Raw genomic sequence first — 19,946 nt, 5'->3', positions numbered from 1 at the left:
AAAATATAGTAAAATATAACAGTATTTACTCTACTATTATGACCCATACATAATCACAATCAGAGACATTAAGTTATAAAATAAGATAACATTAGAACATTATTGTAAGTATTCCATTAATAAGATTTAGAATAAAGAATAAAATAAAAATGTTTTGCAAAAAAAGAAATAGTGAGATAATGACAAATTACTGTAAAGTTTAAAGTATATCAGAATGTTATAGTGGAAGAGATGTGCAGTTTTAAGAGTGGTAGTATTGTGCAAAAGATGTGCTAAAAATACTCATAGGAATGCGCTGGTGCAATGGGAAAGAGTCGGACATAAACCTCAGAGAACGATTGTCCACTTTATTCATTGTATTTATAATGTTGCAAAATCATGTTAGTCCTTCTAGATATTGTTTTCTGAAACTCTTTCAAATTTGTGAAAACTTTTATAATTTTTGAAGGTAGATTTTCACATCTAGAAAGGGGGGATTCCATTATTATTTATATCCAGACCGGAGTGGACAGGGTCCAGGTCAGAAACCACAAGGACTGTTCAAGTCTGTACTCAGTTATTCCAGAGAAGAAAGACTGCAAAGGCAAAAATAAGTATTTTATGGAACAAATACTGTATGAATTACCTTGTGTCATATAAAAAGGGCCAGGCATATTAAACATCAAACAAGAGAAAAACATTAGATTTGAAAACTGATTTTGCCACATCTAAATCACATTTGACAAGGTGTAGGTCAAACACCCACTAGCTAAACTTAGACTTGTAAAATATAAGTTTACCTTACGTTTCCCCTCAACTGTCGAACCGGAAGCTCACTTCAGCGTCAGAGAGGAGGAGGAGGAGGAGGCGCCGCATCGGAAGCTGATTGGCTGAGTGTCACCTACTCGTCTCACAACACTGTCACGAGGCACATCTTCAGCTTTAGTTTTTAACTACTTTATTTGTCCCAGATTTCTTGAAAACATCGAGTTAGTAGTTTTATTTCAAGACTCTACACTTTAAAACAAATTCTCATTGTGTTTGAGCTAGTTTTAAACGATTCCGAAGTACCTGAAGTATCCCCCGTGACGTAGCGCAACAAGTGTAAAGGAAGAGATCGATGCTGTGTTCAAGTGCTGCTTGTAAACTCCATTCTCCACATCTCAAAGTTGTATAGCAAGTCTCCACGTGGTTTTCTAAGGTCATTTTTTTCTTCTCCACAAGGCATGTGGAATTTAAAAAGGACATGTAGCAGCTTTTCATACGTTTATTTAAGTAAAAATAATCATTGTGTATTTCCCTTATCCTGCTATATGTTGCCTGATACAGGATGATATTTATTTTCCATTTCTTGAGACCAGCTTAGACAACTTAGTTTTCTCTGCATTTAGGGACAGTCTGACAGAAAGATCCACACTTTAGAAAGGCGAAGGAAACTTTTAAAACATGGTCAACTTAACTTCATTGTAATACAGGGAATTACCCAAACTTTAAATGTCTTCAGGGACTGGTCAGCTTTCTGTCCCCAGAGTCAGAACTAAACATGGTAAAGCAGCGTTCAGTTATTATGCTCCAAATATCTGGAACAAACTCCCAGAAACCTGCAGGTCCGCTGCAACTCTTACTACTTTTAAATCCAGGCTGAAGACTTTTCTTTTTGTCGCTGCTTTTAATTGAACTATTCATATCTTAGACTGCACTGTAACTTTTATCCATGTACTTTTTCTTTTAATGTTTATTTTATTAGCTTTTCTTTTTAATGACTGATTTTAAATGCCATTTTCTTAATCTCTTTCATTTTTTGTAAAGCACTTTGAATTGCCTTGTGTTGAAAAGTGCTATATAAATAAACTTGCCTTGCCTTTATAACAAGCAGTTGCATCAGAAAGCTGCATTTCCTGATTTATTGAAGGGACTCATTTAATATTTTGAAAATATTCAAGATTTTTTTTTTAATGTTTAGCTTTGAGCTTTTCTATGAATTTAGGCTGCAACTAATAATCATTTGGTTAATCATTTCTCTATACTTTGTTATGCCTTGATAACAAAACACAACATGGAGAAACACAATGTGTTCAAATGTATTGTTTTGTGCAACCAACTGTTTAAAATCTAAATATATCTACATTGATATAATACATTACATTGCATTTAGCTGACGCTTTTATCCAAAGCGACTTACAATAAGTGCATTCGAACAAGAAGATACAAACTTGAAGAAAACAGAATCATATAAGTACATCAGGTTTCATAGAGCCAAAACATTTCAAGTGCTACTCAACTGGCTTTAGCCAAGCCAGTCCTGTATTAGTATATAAGTGCTTTGTTAGTCATTTTATTGCTCGAAGTGGAGTCGAAAGAGATGAGTTTTCAGTCTGCGCCGGAAGATGTGTAGGCTTTCTGCTGTCCTGATGTCAATGGGGAGCTCATTCCATACATAAATAAAAAGCAAATCCTTGTATTTGAAAATCAAGAACCAACAAATGTAGGGTCTTTGGTTTTCAGGGTTGCATAGATGTTTCCATTTATTTATTCTTCGGTCTATGAAATGTAAAGATTTCTCTTACCAATTTTGCAGATGCAGTTTAAAACATCCAACTTTCTGATCACCCGCTTACATCTGGTAGTGTAAAAACGTTAACCTTCTGTTCCCTAACTAATTGATTAATCCATTCACTACCACTGAAGAGTCTAAACTCAAGGTCTTTGCACATTTTAATTCAACTTTATATTTGTTTGTGCGCACTAAATTGTTTCTAGAAACACCTTCGGGTGCAGCTTCAAGGATAAATAACAGGCCCAAATAACAAAAACTCCCATTTTTCTCACATAAAATAGATTCAAGACTTCCTAATCCATTAGACTGGTCTTGTTTTATGACCAGCTAAGGCACGCCCTGTGTTATAATCACGTATAATAAAATTGATTTTTTTAAATTTCAACCATCATTTTTGAAATAAATAACCTTTTAATTTATAGAAAAAGTATTGGAGCATTTCTATTTTGTCTTATATATTATATTTTGTTCAGTGTGGCTGTAGATCTATCTTCCCCCATCAGACCTCTAAAGGTTAACATTAAGATAAACCAGCTGTCTGTTACTGCTCAAAGTAAGCAAAGAGAAGCACAACGCAGAGAAACAAGTTAGCGAGACATGACACACTGGGGGAGGGGGGGGGGGGGGGGGGGGGGGGGGGGGGGGGGGGTGGTTTGTAAAATGTCTTTACAACACTGGACAAGCACAACACACAAAGACTCACAGTCCATATTAGGGGAAATGGTTTAATTTGGAGACAGAGGCAAAGAAACACACCACACATGAACAAACATTGACCAAAAAAGAACACAGAGTCTTTCGGCTACACACTCCGCTATGGGAAAAAACAGAAACCTCTACACAGGTAAAAAGCAAGGCTCAAACTAAACGGATACTTAACTCTTCAACTAAGACAATTAACCACACAAGTTGTCGATATCCTGATGACCATTAAACTATGTGGACAGCACAAACACTAACATGAAACTTACCACGACTTAGAGGACCCAACCCCCCCCCCCCCCCCCCCCCCCCGAAAACTGAAATTAACGATGTGAGGAACACGAAGAGATCCGGGTAAAATCAAAATCAGGCATCTTTTTTTAGAGACAAAAAAACAAAAACAAAAAAATTGCTTGACACCACCAAGAGGCCAAACTCGAGACCGGGTCAAGGCGAGGCCACATTGAGAGGCCAGACAATTTTTTTTTCCAATATAGATTTTTTTTTCCTTTAATTTCCAATATAAAAAGCTTCACTGGTACAAAATACATATGAACAACCAGTTGTAGAAATTGGAAAGCCTGTGTATGTCTTTTTTTTCTCAAATCCCACCCAGTTTTCCAAAAAATTGATATTGACTGAACAGAAAAAACTACTGTATGTATAATACAGATCACATCAAGATGCACCCACTTTGGCTTTCATCAAGACAAGATAAAACATCTATTAAATGATTGGTGGAACGGGAACAAAGTCCTACCGATTATCAGACAAGAATAACACAGGAAAAGTTTATTTTTTTTCTATTTTCTTTTAGATCAAGACAATATCTATAGAGATGCAAAGCTACCACACTTGTCAAAAAAAAAAAAATAGCACTTGAGAATATGAACACAACAAAAGAAAGAAAGTGATTGTTAGAGCGGGATTTGTGATGGAAGCCCCTGAAGTGAGTCAAGCCCCTGTTCCGACCGGTGGACTGTACATTGTGCTTTTTAAAATTCATTCACAGTAACACTTCACCATACACTGCATACCGACCACAGATCTGCAATCATTTCAGTGTTTGACACACGATTGGATCATTTAAAAATATCTTTAAATGCGTTTGACCTTGTTTTTTTCTTTTTAACTTTATTGACTTCACAAATACCCTCACATCTGGTTTACCGATCGTTTGTATCGCAAAGTGTTACAGTACACATGTTCACACTAAGAAAGAGGTTTAACCTTTAAATGTATAGGGAAGTTTATTGTTTATCTACAATTTTCTTAAACCAACTGTTCAAATTGAGTACATCACAATACATATTTACCAATGACTCAACACAGAGTGGGGAGGAAAAAGAGGGGGGACATGAGCAGGTGACACGAGCGTTCATGACACTAGCATAAATAGACAAAAAAGGCGAACTGCAGCAATCTCTAACCCAAGGCCTGATAAGGATGTGTAGGCAGTTTCTAGACGTATATATGGCACTTTGAATATTGTATTGCATTTGGATAGAAAAACACTGTAAAAAGCACATGCCCATATTAAAAAGTGAAATCAGTGGTACCTTGAACATTTGGGGATCATAATCACACACAACATTCTGCAAAAGTGATTAGCTCCCACAATTGTGCTTAACTCTTCCTTACAAAACTCCCAACACTTTCCTTCGAGCACTGTTTCAAATTTGGTTCCTCTTTGTATATTTTTTGGAATATTAATGTATTTTGATTAACGAAAAATAAAATAAAAATCCAAAACTGAAAAGGTCAAATGGTGATAATTGTGCATTTTGTGTCGTATTCCTGCGTGAGTGTCTAGTTTCACACACAAAAAAGCCCCTGAGTTGACAGCTCTTTAGCGCCATCAGGTACGCAGTTTTAGGGAACCCTTCTTTGGGGGTGAAGTGGTTTTTTATTTTACCAGGTCGTCTTAAAAACGTGTAGTACAACAGACATAACACTACCCGGTAAAAAATAAGTGTAAACTTTGTGCTGAAAAAATGGAATGTACTTGTAAACCAACACTAGTCGTGGTGGATTCAGTAATATCTATGTGCTGTGCATCGTGTACGACTGAAACATGACACTAGAAGTCACTTTAAAGAACAATTAGCAAAAAAAATGAATAAAAAAAAGCAGGTGTGTCTATAAAATGTGCAGAGACCCACAGGTCGTGTCCAAGTGATCTCTTCTTCAGGGGCTCCCACATTTGCAACCACAGAAAGTGTGTGTGTGTGTGTGTGTGTGTGTGTGTGTCACGGTGTGTGCATGTGTGTGTAAAGAAAACTAGGCAATATCACAAGAAAAAAAACATGTGAATTCAAAAACGCTTAAGTTTGACACATGGGCACTTTAACAACAAATTAAAACAAAAACACACATTGTCTGGCATCTGTATGATTAACAGACATTGTAAATCATCATATTTCAGGCATCCAAACTAAACCAAAGTGAAACATCCATTAATTAAATTTGTAATGACAAATTCACAGAAAGCCAACGACACGTACCGTGGAAGTTGAACACTAAATGTCTTTAACGCAGGGGAAAAAAATAGTCAACATACTGTGACCCTTAAAGAAAAGAAGTTACTTTTTACCAAGAAGTTGAAATTACAATTAATGCAGAGGAATTTTACTTAAAGTGTTTTTAATTTAATAGAAATGACCCTCTGATCAAACAGATTTTTTTAATCCTCGTTAGAAATGTAATACACTGAAGACCCGCCCCGCCCCCCCCCCCCCCCCCACGACACAGATGACATTACAACATAATCTACAAAAAACCCAAAGTTTTGCCTGGGTTCTGTTAATCTTCTATAGATTCAATGGTATAAAATATAGGTAATCTAAGTGTGCATTTAAACCACAGATTGTCTATTTGTGAATCAGTTCTAAAAAAGTTGACTCATGTAGGTAGTCATTTCTCTAAACAGAGCAAATGTACCTTTTATTGTGCCATCATAGTTCAAAAAAAAAGGTAAATACACTGGATATTTTTGTAAATTAAGTGAAAATATATTTTGAAATAGCCTTGGTGTAAATCTTCACACTGCCCGCAAAATGTAGAGATCACAGAGCACTGAGAGGGGTTTTACTGGCCAGACTTTCAAAAGTGTTGGAAAGTGGTCTGAAGCATTTCATTTTTTTATTATTTTTTTAAAGAAGCCAACATATTGCTAATGGCACCAAATAGCACAGCTGTGTGCCAATCCCTGTATTCAACTTTCAAGTGAACTTTACTGAGAGAGGTAAAAAGAAACCAAAAAGCTAAATTAAAAATAAGAAATCCCACAGGTTTTTAAAACATTCGCAAAAACAAAAAAGGTATCTTAAATGAATTCAACGCAGGTACGTTTTCACATTGATTTGCTTGACCTCTCTCCCACCTGTCACATTTCTATACAGAAAGAAAAAACAAAATGAATATACATGCAGAGAAATCAGGTTGAGCTAAGGTCAAGGGTCAGTGGGTGGCCAGGTATTGGTCAGGCGAGCTTAGAGAGACATCACAGACAATGGTGGGATGATGAGGCCAGGAGTTTGGCTTGGCTTTCAACATCATGAAGACATGCTAGGCTAATGATGAGCAAACAGGCATGGAGATTTGTTCTAAAAAAGGAACAAAAACACGACAGGAAGAGAGAGAGAGAGAGATAGAGAGAGAGAGAGAGGACAAAGAGGAGAGAAAGTTAGGGCCACAGCACAAGAATCGTTTAGCCATGAGGCACAAAAACCAACAAAAACAATGCCAATCACCACGTACAGTAAAGGACACAAACATTTCCCCCCCTCCTCCCCCCCACAGACCCGACACACAAAAACGATACACGGATGTACGGAAGTGACACCACTACGACATATGGCAGAGACTCCAACATGCAGACTGAATACTTGGTACCCAAAGAGATCCATGGAGAGCCCGTCGCCCTGAGGCAGACGGAGGATGGATGGAATGACTGGAAGAGGTGGTTAATAGAAAAAAAGAGAGGTAGCCTAGCTCAACATGGCTTAGATAATGAGGGAAAGGTGGCAGACGGAAAGAGGAAAGATGGGCGAGGGGGGGCGGGGCTAGAGTGCAAAAGAGTTTAACATTAAGGATGACAAACGGACGAGACAGACTAAATGTAAAAAGCCAAACACAGGTTGAAGCTCGGGGTCTGCGTGGCCTGACGTCAACGACAACTGATCCTTAGTCAACCTGTTCTAGCTTGACCTGAAGGCAATGAAATGGCATGGAAACACACCTGATGCTCTCCACTAATTACAGTGACACAAAAATACCTCCAGCGAACACCGACTCCAGTGATAGTCATAAATAATCATATACATTAAAATATTAAATCCGACTCAAATTACATGATAAAACCGCAGGAATGAAATACAGTAAAATGTAGAAAGATCATTGCAACCAATTTTTCTCCCTCCTGTGGCGGGCTCCTTTCCCCCTGCCCCACTGAGTCTCTGCTGTGGTGACCTTGGCTGGAGGGTGAACTTACCCTAGCAGTGCTAGCATAGAGCTGGGGAGGGGGGGGCCCCGGGGCGAGGATCAGTAGGGTTTGCTGTCGTTCTTGGAGCGCTTCAGCTGAACCTTCAGCCTCTTCATGCCGATCTGGAAACCATTCATGGCCTGGATGGCAGCTTGCGCAGACACGGGATTGTCATAGCTGACAAACCCTGAGAACAAAAAAATGTGGAGGACCCGCGTTACAAACATTTAAAGGAAATATAATACACCATTTCACCTTGAGCCCTTTAAATCTTAACTAAATGCACCAAACTCAACTACTTTTTAAAATACAGCTTCAGACGAAGGTTAGGGCGACATTGCCCTTTACCTCAAGGGCAATGTATTAAAAGCAAAATCAAGGCTTTTTCCCATATATTTCTTGGTCAACAGGACAGAATAACTTTCCCACCAGAGAAAACCATAAGACAAGCTTTGTTATTATCGTTGGCTATTTCTCCTGACACAACTTCACAATAAAGTTTTTTTTAAATTATTTTGTATTGAAAATAAAACATGTGCAGGTAGGTGGCTTACTGTATACATAAATGACAACCACACAACAAAGCACGCATTTAAGATATAATCAAAAGGGCTGTAAAGAAAACACACTTACCAAAGCACTTGCTCAGATTGGTCTGTTTATCAACGAAGACTTTGGCAGAGACCACATTTCCGAAAGGCACAAACATCTGCAGAAGATCCTGATCCCCAAACTCCTGGGGCAGGTGGTAGATGAACAGGTTGGCACCCTCTGGCCCTTCTCCATTTGGTAAAAAGAGAAAGAAAAAAACGGACATTCCAATTAGTGTTAATTTCGTTGACTAAAACTATGACGAAATATGTTCGTCAACTACCTTTTTTCCATGACGAAAACGAGACGATGACGAGACGGCACCGACGGCAGTAAACAATAACTAACTAAATCATCATGCAATATCGTTGACGAAAAGTGACGAGACGAAAATGTAGTTTACTAAATAAAAACTATGCCAAAATCTCTCTTTACTTTCGTTGACGAAAAATGAAGAGACGAAATATTATCAAAGATAACGTTACATCTCTGATAGTCAGTTTTTCTCCCAGCAGTTCCATTTCCGGTGCTGCGGCAGGGCAGCAGCTGTGTGTCCGTGCTGCGCGCGGCAGTAGATTTGAATTATACCGGGCAGCGGCACAATATGAACTGTCAGGAAGACTCGGGTCTAACTCATGGTCTCTAACTAACTAACCTTATTCAACATAAAATAAAATGGCAACAACAGGGCTTGGGAGCAGTGGTCGCACTCGCGTTAACCGAATACCCCCCCGTCAGCGCGAGTGAGTGATAAATTGTGCACTCGACGGATAATAATGGATTATGACGGAAATGTTACGATCCTGTCCGTCAAAATGACTGACAACGAAAAAGTCTAAAGCCACCACTGCTTGGGAGAAAGAAACGATGTGATATTTGGGCCCATTTTCGCTACAATGAGGCGGAGAAAAAAAGCGAATGCATTGTTTTATCAGAAGGGAAGCAATGTGGCCATAACACAGGTACAACACCACAAACCAGATACTCTCTGCAAAGCTGCTTAATCATTCAACCTGTGTTTTTCATCAAACAAGGACAAGATATAATCTTATTTATTTATACTAAAATGACAAATTATTGGTTTTGGCTAGACTAGTTTGACTGAAATGTTCTATATAATCTGATGACTAAAAAAGACTCAGCGGTTTTCATTGACAAAAAGTAGACTAAAATAATTAGTTTTCTTTGACTAAAATAAGACTAAAATGCTCAGACTTTTAGTCGACTAAATCTTGACTAAAATGTTTACTGTTTTAGTCGACTAAAATGCTCAGACTTTTAGTCGACTAAAACTTGACTAAATAAAAACAGGATGAAGGTGACTAAATATGACTAAAACTACAAAGAAAATTTAACACAGGACTAATACTAAAACTAAAAAATAGCTGACGAAATTAACACTAATTCTAATTAGATAGGATCAAGAGGCATCAAGATGCACACACACTCAAATAATCCATAAGTAAATCTTCTATAAATAAAACAGATTTTCTTTTAAAAATACGTTAATATATTGATGAGAAAACTGACCGCAACAAAAAGTGCTTTAAGAATAATCTCCTAAAAACTATATCCCACTTGCCATTTTTATGTAGCTTTTACGTGTCTCTTAAATGGAGTTTGCTAACAAAGGGCTAGTCCACTTTTGCCTTAGTGGTGTTGAAGCTGTGGGAGAGCATGAAAGTCATTTATGGAGTAAAATTGTCTTTCTATTCGTGCCAGTTGCATTAGCTCTCCTTAAATTGGTGTTTATTTGTTAAAATAGTTATGCTGAACAAAAACATCTAATCAAAGATTTATTTTCCTGCAATAATCCGAAGGCAAAATCACACACATTGGCGATTGCAGAATGAACCAGGGTTGGTCTATGAAAACACATCATCTCTGCAGCAGTGCGTTGTGATAATTCTCACCTTCCTTCTGACCCCCTGCAGCAATGTTCTGCTGTTGCAGAAGGGACTGTCCGTAGAGGGAGGGCAGGGAGGCCGTGTACTGCTGCATCCCTGAGTAGGCCTGGGTCAGAGCGTCCATGGAGCTGGCGGCTGATCCGTTGGCCATTGAGGCTGCCAGGCCATTCATGCCCCCCATACCTGTCAAACCGAGAGAAGCGAACGGATCACGCACTGAAAACACAGATTGACAATCATTAGGAGGGAATTCGGCTTTTCTGGCCACCAGGGGGCAGAAAAAACAACTTTTACAACTTTGCTTGTCAAGTTACACCACTATAACAACTTTATTAGGTTCACCTCTATCTAATGCAGGTCAGTAGTGCTCTCCCTCATATTCATTCTTTACAAAGTTTATAATGGCCAGTTTTGTTATGAAACCTTCCAAGAGGCATTAAATCCACTTTCTCTTGATTACTGAGGTATACTGACAACGGTAGAATTTATGGCTGAGGCCTTTTATTGGATTAAATTAGGTTCTTACAGAGGAACCTAATAAAGTGGCCAGTGGGTTTATGTACAACATGCAACAGATACAGAGCAACAGTTCAGCATTTAGGGCTATTACTATTACATTGTAATGAATAAATAAGTCTGTCTTTCTTTCTGAGAATTCATTAAAAAGTGGACAACTAGTCAATAAAACTTAGCAGCGCAGGAGCTTCTTTTTTTTTGGCCCCATATAAAAAACAAAATAACTAATGTTAAAAAAGCTAAAAAAGAAGCTAGCTGCGATTAAAAAGGTCCTTCTTACCACTGACGCTGTTGGAGAGAGCGTTGAGGTTGAGGCCCATTGAGGTCCCAGTGAGACCCTGCAGGGAGCCCAGAGAGGCCAAAGTGTTCATGGCAGCCCCGGCGCTGGATGCAGATGATCCAACTGAAAAACACGATAAAAAGGACATATGGGTTACCACAAGGGTGATTAGCTCATGCTCAAAACACCTCATATGACTTGGTTATGAGAGGATGACACAGCAGCAAGGGGGCCGTTCAAATCTATCTCTTAACGAGGAGAGGTGATTACCGCAGCAGCAATATGCCAAACTCAGACAGATGGAGCCAATGTATATTTACACAGATTAAAAAGGGAAATGGGGCTCCCATAAAATGTTATATGGGGCTGATTAACTCCCATAAAACACATGAGGAATGGCTGAGGGGCCGTTAGGGAAATGGGGAGGAGGGAGGGTTGCAGAGCAGTTGTTGATACTGCCACAGCACGTGTACATTCATCTCAGTGGGTAAGGCATTTTTATTTACACTTAGATTTAAAAGTTTTGCGTGAAGATAAACTAGGGTAACGGACACGAGACACCAGCCAACAAGGCCAAAAATAGCAAGCTAAACACTCTTAATAATCTACTCTAATGGCGCATTTCCACTGCAGCGCGTAGCACGGTTCAAGCGTGCCGTGCCAAACCCGGCCCGTTTTTTGTTGCGTTTCCACTAGGGGTAGTTCCGTCTAACGGGTACCTTTTCACAATTTTTCTGGCCCTACAAAATCGTGGTTCTTTCCGGGCCAACAACCGGGCTGAATATGCTAAACTATTGACGTGAGTGGCTACAACTACAACAAACATATTTTACAGTGATTTAATTGTAATACACGTTTAAAAATGATGCCGAAGTAACAACATGCTGATACCGGTTAGTAAAAACCATGAACTAATGCTTTGACAAGTCTGCAGACAGACGGCAGGCGAAAAATCTTTTAAAATGCGTGTTTTTTTAAGCTAACGTTGTATATGCTCCGACCGTCCACACTCACAACAATGGCCTATACAGACATAAATAAACCAGCGACTGTATTCACCATGACACAGACAGTCTGTGGTTTGTACTTGTTTAACTTTTGTCTAGTTTCTGAACAGAGCTGTGAGCTCTGAGGGCTAACAGCTAACGGCTGATGTTGGTTTTGTGGTTCGCATTTAAGATGACCTCACGGCTCCACCTACACTGCGTTACTATAGTTACTGCCCCAGCTACTAAACTGTAATGGAAACGCAGCATAAAGTAAGCCTGGCCTACCAAGGCCTAACTATGCCGTGCGAGGCCCTGCAGTGCGCCATAAATGAACTAAAATTACTTCTATACAAAGATTCTGAATGCAGGGCTTTTACTTGTGGAATATTTTCATCAGATTAAAGTGTTGCTTCTATGACTTAAGTGAAAGACACTTGTACTTCTTCCACTACTGCATTTCATGCAAATTCTACACTTCATGCCAGTATTTAATTACCTGGACTAGCCAGGGCTCCCAGGGCTGCGCTGTTTGCAGACATAGCGTTGCTGGAATTTGGGTTGCCAGAGCTCTGCGCTGCGGCCGCAGCAGCCGCTAATGTGGCGAAGTTCTGCAGCTGGAGGGGGTTCACACCTGCTACTAGAACCGAGAAACAGAGGTGAACATCAAGGTCTTCCAAAGTTATGCTCAAATCCTCACAAAAAGCTTTCCATAAAGTCTTCGGGGGAACACAATTCTCGAGAATAAATGGAAAATACATGTTTGGATAATACATGTTTACAGTTTAAGTTGGGAAGTGATTTTGAAACTATGTCTTCAATTAAAAACAATAGTTTTTTCTCAGCCTCCTCCATTTAACATTGAGTGGGATTCATGTTATTAATATGCTGCTTTGCATTCACTCTGGTCACGTTACCATGTAACTCATCCTTAGAAAGTTATCTTTCATCTTCCAACATTATTTTATTTCATAAATCAAGGCAAGTTTATTTATATAGCACCTTTCAACACAAGGCAATTCAAGGTGCTTTACAAAAATGAAAGACATTCAGACAAAGGCATTTAAAAACAGTCATTAAAAAGAAAAGATAATAAAATAAAAAATACATGAATAAAAAGTACGTGAATAAAAAGTTACAGTAGAGTTTAAGATATGAATAGTTCACACAGAAGTTCCATTTTACTGATGCCTTTCTTTAAGGTTTCTCCGAACATGAGCTATGTACGCTTGTATTGCACATACGTCCCGAGCAGCATACACAGAGAAAACCAGCCAGGACAAAGTCCCCAGACACTGATTCCCTGGGGTTACTAGCCCCAAATGTTCATTAACCAAAAACAAAACACAACCGCTCAGTTTAAATTAAAAGCAGCGGCAAAAAGAAAAGTCTTCAGCCTGGATTTAAAAGTAGTAAGAGTTGCAGCAGACCTGCAGGTTTCTGGGAGTTTGTTCCAGATATTTGGAGCATAATAACTGAACGCTGCTTTACCATGTTTAGTTCTGACTCTGGGGACAGAAAGCTGACCAGTCCCTGAAGACCTGAGAGATCTGGATGGTTCATAATTTAGCAGTAGGTCAGAAATGTATTTTGGGCCTAAACCATTCAGTGCTTTATAAACCAGCAGCAGTATTTTTGAAATCTATTCTTTGACACACAGGAAGCCAGTGTCAAGACTTCAGAACAGGAGTGATGTGATCCACTTTCTTAGTGTCAGTGAGGACTCAAGCAGCAGCGTTCTGAATTAGCTGCAGCTTTCTAATAGATTTTTTAGTGAGACCTGTGAAGACACCATTACAGTAGTCCAGTCTACTGAAGATAAAAGCAAGGACAAGTTTTTCCAAATCCTGCTGTGACATTAGTCTTTTAATCCTAGATATAGTCTTTAGGCGATAGTAGGCTGATTTAGTAATTGTTTTTAATTAATGTGACTGTTGCTAACTTGTATACGTTCTGCCTTGGCTCCAAAAACCATTACCTCAGTTTTGTCTTTGTTTAATTGTATAAAGTTCTGACACATCCAGTCATTGATTTGTTCAATGCACGTACTCAGTGTTTGAATTGGAACATAGTCTCCTGGTGAAATGGTTATGTACATTTGTGTGTCATCGACATAACTATGGTAAACTTATTTTGTTGTTTTTCATTATCTGAGCCAGCGGTAGCATGTAGACGTTAACCTGTTAACCCCAAGCCTGTTTTTCAGGTCTCAGGCTTGAAAATGACATTTCCAGAACAAATGACCATAACTAGACTCCTAAAAAGGGGGAAATTAGTAATCTTTTTTCTCAAAGTAATGATAAACCTGTGTGTCAGAATCAATATAGATGTTTTTATTTTAAAGTAAATTCAGATGGAACATAGTAAAAACATGTAAATTCTAATGTCCGCCTAAAAAAAAACATTACTTATAGTGAAAACCACCCTTCAATGATGGGTTAGTAGACTAAAAGCTTTAGGAATCCAAACTATAACATATAATAAGTACCCTGTATCAAGATTGATGCAAAACAAGTGATATTTGACCTTTTTAGAGAGATTTAGAAAAATAAAGTCCAGGCGGACTCACCTCTGGGTAATTTGGGAAACAACAGTTCCATTTGACCTTTTTCACTGTAAAAATCATTTTATTACTTAGAATTATCACTATAGGTATTCATTCCATCCAAAGACAACTGTTGTGAAAAAATTAAAAAAATTAAATAAAAACCATACTCTGTTATCCTCTTAGGCCCCACGGACCTGAAGCACCCCCCAGGATTGCCAAAGCACCCTCAAGAAATATGTGTTTTGTTTTTTTTCGAAAATTATTATTTTTATTAAATCAGAAAAATTATTGATTACATCAATGCAAATGTGAAACAAACAAATGTTTGACCAAAAACATAAAGCCAACACAGGTAATATGATTAGGCAAATGGCCAGCACCCATTAGATTTTTGACCTACCCATAGGCTAAATTACTTTGTGACACTTGAGTGACTTCCTGTTAGCTGGAGCCCCAAATTATTTGCTAACAGCAAAGTGACAAATGGATCGTTTTTTAGTCCTTAAACGTCCACGTGTGGACACTCAATCAAAACCACCTGAAAGCGAGAGGAATTCTGCACATAATAGGCCTCGTGAGTACAAGTAGCTTCAGGGTTCTTACACCTTTTCCAAAGTCAAATTCAAGCACTTTTCAAGCATTTTCAAGGTGCATTTTCAAGCTTTTCAAGCATCTTACAGCAGTTGTAAATTACATATTTATATACACATACTTATACTCAAATGATTATTTCCCTACCTCACATTAAATCAGATGTTCTTTATGCTATAAACAACCAAATGTGTGTTTCGTGATAGCCTTCTAGACGAGGGTGAAAAATTAAAGAAAAGAAAACTAAGTTTAATATTTCAAAATTAGTGACCTGTACGTAGACTGGGCCTCCCATATAACCTGTCTGAGCCAATATAAAACAATCAGCTAAATAACTTTTCAATACATTATTGATTACTATTTTTGAGGTACTTTTAGGTTGGCAGTAAACATAAGTCAGAGGTAAATGGTGTACTTTTGCTCCACTACATGTATTTAATACCTTTAGTTACTTTACAGATCTGGATGAATGATGTGAAATCTAACCAAGTGTTAAATCAGACTTTAGTTCCACCTGGAGTAAATCCACAAGCTACCCTGCAGTATACAAAGTCATTCAAACTAGCTGCACCTTTACCAGCTTCGTTTATCGTCACATCGTTTATGATCGTAAAGACACAGAATCTAACGGTGCCCACCTCAAGACTGAAAGATACAAACTCGCGGCGTTATCAACAAAAACGTACATCAAAACAAGTGGCGCTAGGTACTAACATGCGCTAGGCTAACATGGCTTACCTTCCTCTTTGTCTGGTCTAAACTGGTCTAAACTGGTCTTCAATGGCATTACAACGACAAAAACGATGATGTAGTTAATCCATAGGTTAATATCCAATGTGATATTTGAAATGTTCTGATAATCTATAAGCAATAAAACTGCAATTCCGTTATCTGCTGTCCGCTCTGTGCTCCGTGCGCTCTGGGTCCTGCAATTCCTGCTTCAGGGTTCTTACACCTTTTCCAAAGTCAAATTCAAGCACTTTTCAAGCATTTTCAAGGTGCATTTTCCTGCTTTTCAAGCATCTTACAGCTGTTGTAAATTACATATTTATATACACATACTCAAATGATTATTTCCCTACCTCACATTAAATCAGATGTTCTTTATGCTATAAACAACCAAATGTGTGTTTCGTGATAGCCTTCTACACGAGGATGAAAAATTAAAGAAAATAAAACTAAGTTTAATATTTCAAAATGAGTGATCTGTACGTAGACTGTGCCTCCCATATAACCTGGCTGAGCCAATATACAACAATCAGCCAAATAACTTTTCAATACATTATTGATTACTATTGTTGAGGTACTTTTAGGTTGGAAGTGAACATAAGTCAGAGGTAAATGGTGTACTGTTCCTCCACTACATGTATTTAATACCTTTAGTTACTTTACAGATGTGGATGGTGTAAAATATAACCAAGTGTTGAATCAGACTTTAGTTCCACCTGGAGTAAATCCACCAGCTACCCTGCAGTATACAAAGTCATTCAAACTAGCTGCACCTTTACCAGCTTTGAGAACACTTTCATGATCAATCATTATAAAACATATCATATATATTATTCTGAAATGGACCAATCTGCACAACGACTACTTTTACTGTCGCTACTTTCACTATATTTTGATGAGAATACTTTTCTACTTTTACTTGAGGAACATTTTGAATGCAGGACTTTTACTGTAACAGAGTATTCCTGGTACTTCTGAAGTACAAGATCAGAGTACTTCTACTTTTACTCAAGTACAAGCTCTGAGTACTTCTACTTTTACTCAAGTACAAGATCTGAGTACTTCTCCTTTTCCTCAAGTACAAGATCTGAGTACTTCTACTTTTACTCAAGTACAAGATCTGAGTACTTGTACTTTTACTCAAGTACAAGATCTGAGTACTTCTCCTTTTCCTCAAGTACAAGATCTGAGTACTTCTCCTTTTCCTCAAGTACAAGATCTGAGTACTTCTACTTTTACTCAAGTACAAGATCTGAGTACTTGTACTTTTACTCAAGTACAACATCTGAGTACTTATTCCACCTCTGGTAGTGTATTAGCCTGAATTATAGTCACAAAATCACACAGAGCTGCATAAAAATAGACTCAAAAAGGTAACTAATATTTACAAATGTGTACAATGATTTGTAGGTAATTTTGACTACTCAAGACACCTGACTTATACATCTTCAAAGGAAGACTGTGTTCATTCACAGCAAGCATAACAACAGCCGGTGTTTCTTGTAAGTGTTTCCCCGGTACACAAACGCAAAAACGCAAAAACACACACACACTCGCGAGCTTCCCCCAGACCAGTAATACAAACGAAAATGTGTCTTCGGGACATGTGACTGATTTCGATAGATCAAGTCAGATTTGGTTTAGGCACGAAACATACTACCAGTAGAAATACATTGCTTTCAAAATCGCTCTGTGTCGAATCAATAGATTATATTTCGTGACTATAACACCAAATGCCGTGAGTGCTTCATCCTCTGAACACCACAGGATGGCGACTGTAACGCACATATTAACATAGGTACGCTCCTCTGAAATGATTGTCCCCTGCAATTATTATTATCCCTCAATCGAGTTCGCTATTCAGCTTTCTAACGTTAGCTTAAACAAACGTAACATGCAACGTTAGCCTAATCTAAAATGCTAATACGGCGTACCTTTCATGTGGCTCGTCAGCGCAGACTCTCCCATCGTTATTTTTGCAAACTTTGCAGGACGCTACTCGTGGGCTTGACCCTCGTCTTAGCCATGGCTTGTATTTGTCTTCTGCTAGCCAACGCTCGTTGAAACTGCAACCTCCTGGCACACAGTCATCTATTACTCTCATCAGAATGCCCAGGTCACAGTAACACAAACACTTTCAGGTCGCGCGCATAGCGCGGGAAGGCCGCAGCGGAGCTGTTTTAGAAGCGACGCAATTCTTTTTATTTTAATCTAAAAAGCGAACTATTCAGTCAGACAGCAATTTATTGTAAAAGTAAAGCATTTACATTTTCAAGCACTTTATCTCAATTTCAAGCACCATTCCCAAAATTCAAGCACTTTCCCAACCTTGAAAACACCACGTCAAATTTCAAGCATTTTCAAGGATTTCAAGCACCCGTACGAACCCTGTAGCTTACTTCTGGGTCTGTTTCATTCAAGCTCTGCTGTGTGTGTGTGTGTGTGTGTGTGTGTGTGTGTGTGTGTGTGTGTGTGTGTGTGTGTGTGTGTGTGTGTGGCACGAGCTATTTTGTGTGTGCGCGCAAGCGAGAGAGAGCTCGCGCACCGGTGGGTATCTACCGGAGATCGTTGTGGTTAGCATCTGGTGCTAGCTAGCCAAGCTAACGGATATAAGGAGCTTTTTCAACAACAAGGTGGAGGGAGAACTCTCTCCTGTCAGACTGAGAGTCTCAGATAACCTCAGCTCATGTGAAGTAAAGGACTCTGTGTTTAGATAGTTAACTTTAGTCTAGTTATCTCAGTGGGTCTCAAACGGTTTGTTTTAAAAGGGGAGTGATTTGTAAAATATCTATAAAGAAATAGAAAATCTGTTTACAGTTCTGTTTCATATGGGTGTTGAGAGATATATCCATAGATCTCTTAATGTTGCTCTCAAAGTGCACCAGATTGATGCTTTTAACGTCAATATTTAAAAAAAATCTTCCCCCACTAGAGGAGGTGAGGACCCTCCTAGAGGAGGTGAGGTCCACTCCCCACTTGTAAAAATAGCACTTTACCCCTGCTTACACCTAGGCTGATTATCGAGCCTTCATTGTAACAGTCGCGGGTACACTGTGTGTGTGTGCGTGTGGGGAGTGTTGCAGTAGAAAATTCAACTGTAGTGCTGGTGCATTAATGGGAAACCCTTAATGTTTGAGCACCCTCTATGAAACATCAAGCTACCCCACAGCACCCCCTAGAGAAAATCTCTGGCGCCGCCACTGCCCGGTTCCGGGGCCGAAATCGCGTCATTTGCAGGAAACAACGTCTAAGGAACCTTAATATTTAATATCCATATAACGTGAAAAAACTCATTTAACTGATCTTTTTCATTTTTTTCCCCCCAAAAAAACCACACAATGCTAACAGTGACGGCCCGTCCACACTACAGCGTCGACAGCTTCAATCTGCCTATTCACTTTGAATGGGGTGACGTCACGTTGCCTCGCTTTTTCGCCGAACTGAATTGTGTGTAGCATAGCGGTCCGTCTCCGCCGACGCCGGAGTAGCCAACGCCAGCCAATCAAATCCCGTTTCGGAAAATCTGACAGCTCAAGCCGTAGCCAATCAAACCGCGTCTAAGCTGGGAGAGATATCCCGCCGTTCATTTCTATATTTCAAAAAAAGATGGAGGAGAAACTAATTATCGCCGTAGCAAATCACCCGGTTTTGTATGACCAGACCCTCTTCACCTACCGGGATACAAACTGGAGGAACCAGGCATGGAGGGAGGTGGCAGAGAGAGTGGGTGAAACTGGTAGGTTTTCGCCTGTTTGGGGAGTTTATATATATATATATATTGCTCCCATAAAATCCCTGGGGGTTTTTTGCTTTGTATGTCGGGGGCGGGAGATTCATGTGATTGGTTGTTGGTCGCGTTGCTTGAATAAAATCCCCAAACTTCAAACACGCCCAGCTCCAAGCTTTTTTTGAAGCTGTAGTGTGGACGCTCCGTGAGCCTCTGAATTAGCCCCGAGCGAAAAATGCTAACCTATTACTGCACCGAAAATCACTCCTAGCTCCCTTATTACTTATCCTAGCTGCACATCCAACACATCGTTTATGATCGTAAAGACACAGAATCTAACGGTGCCCACC

General features: G+C 39.0%; 1 protein-coding gene across 12 annotated transcripts in view; it reads right to left on the bottom strand.

The window, feature by feature from the left end:
* Positions 1 to 3,247: 3,247 nt before the first annotated feature.
* Positions 3,248 to 19,946, bottom strand: part of LOC117547876 (CUGBP Elav-like family member 2) — a 50,339-nt gene continuing 33,640 nt past the window's right edge. For 2 of the 12 annotated variants that reach the window (XM_034218771.1, XM_034218778.1), the window contains exons 9-13: positions 12,501 to 12,641; positions 11,016 to 11,138; positions 10,226 to 10,435; positions 8,355 to 8,501; positions 3,248 to 7,908 (exon numbers count right to left, since the gene is read on the bottom strand). In XM_034218771.1, coding sequence (XP_034074662.1) covers positions 7,781 to 7,908; positions 8,355 to 8,501; positions 10,226 to 10,435; positions 11,016 to 11,138; positions 12,501 to 12,641 — 749 coding nt within the window. In that variant the 3' untranslated portion in view covers positions 3,248 to 7,780. The remainder of the gene's footprint in view (positions 7,909 to 8,354; positions 8,502 to 10,225; positions 10,436 to 11,015; positions 11,139 to 12,500; positions 12,642 to 19,946) is intronic. The other 10 variants (XM_034218776.1, XM_034218779.1, XR_004569253.1 and 7 more) reach the window with 9 other exon arrangements.

The sequence above is a fragment of the Gymnodraco acuticeps genome, unplaced genomic scaffold, assembly GCF_902827175.1.
Source record: "Gymnodraco acuticeps unplaced genomic scaffold, fGymAcu1.1, whole genome shotgun sequence".
Classification (NCBI taxonomy): Eukaryota; Metazoa; Chordata; class Actinopteri; order Perciformes; family Bathydraconidae; genus Gymnodraco; species Gymnodraco acuticeps.
The sequence above is the reverse complement of the archived record's forward strand: the minus strand, read 5'-3'. Positions and strand labels throughout refer to the sequence as shown.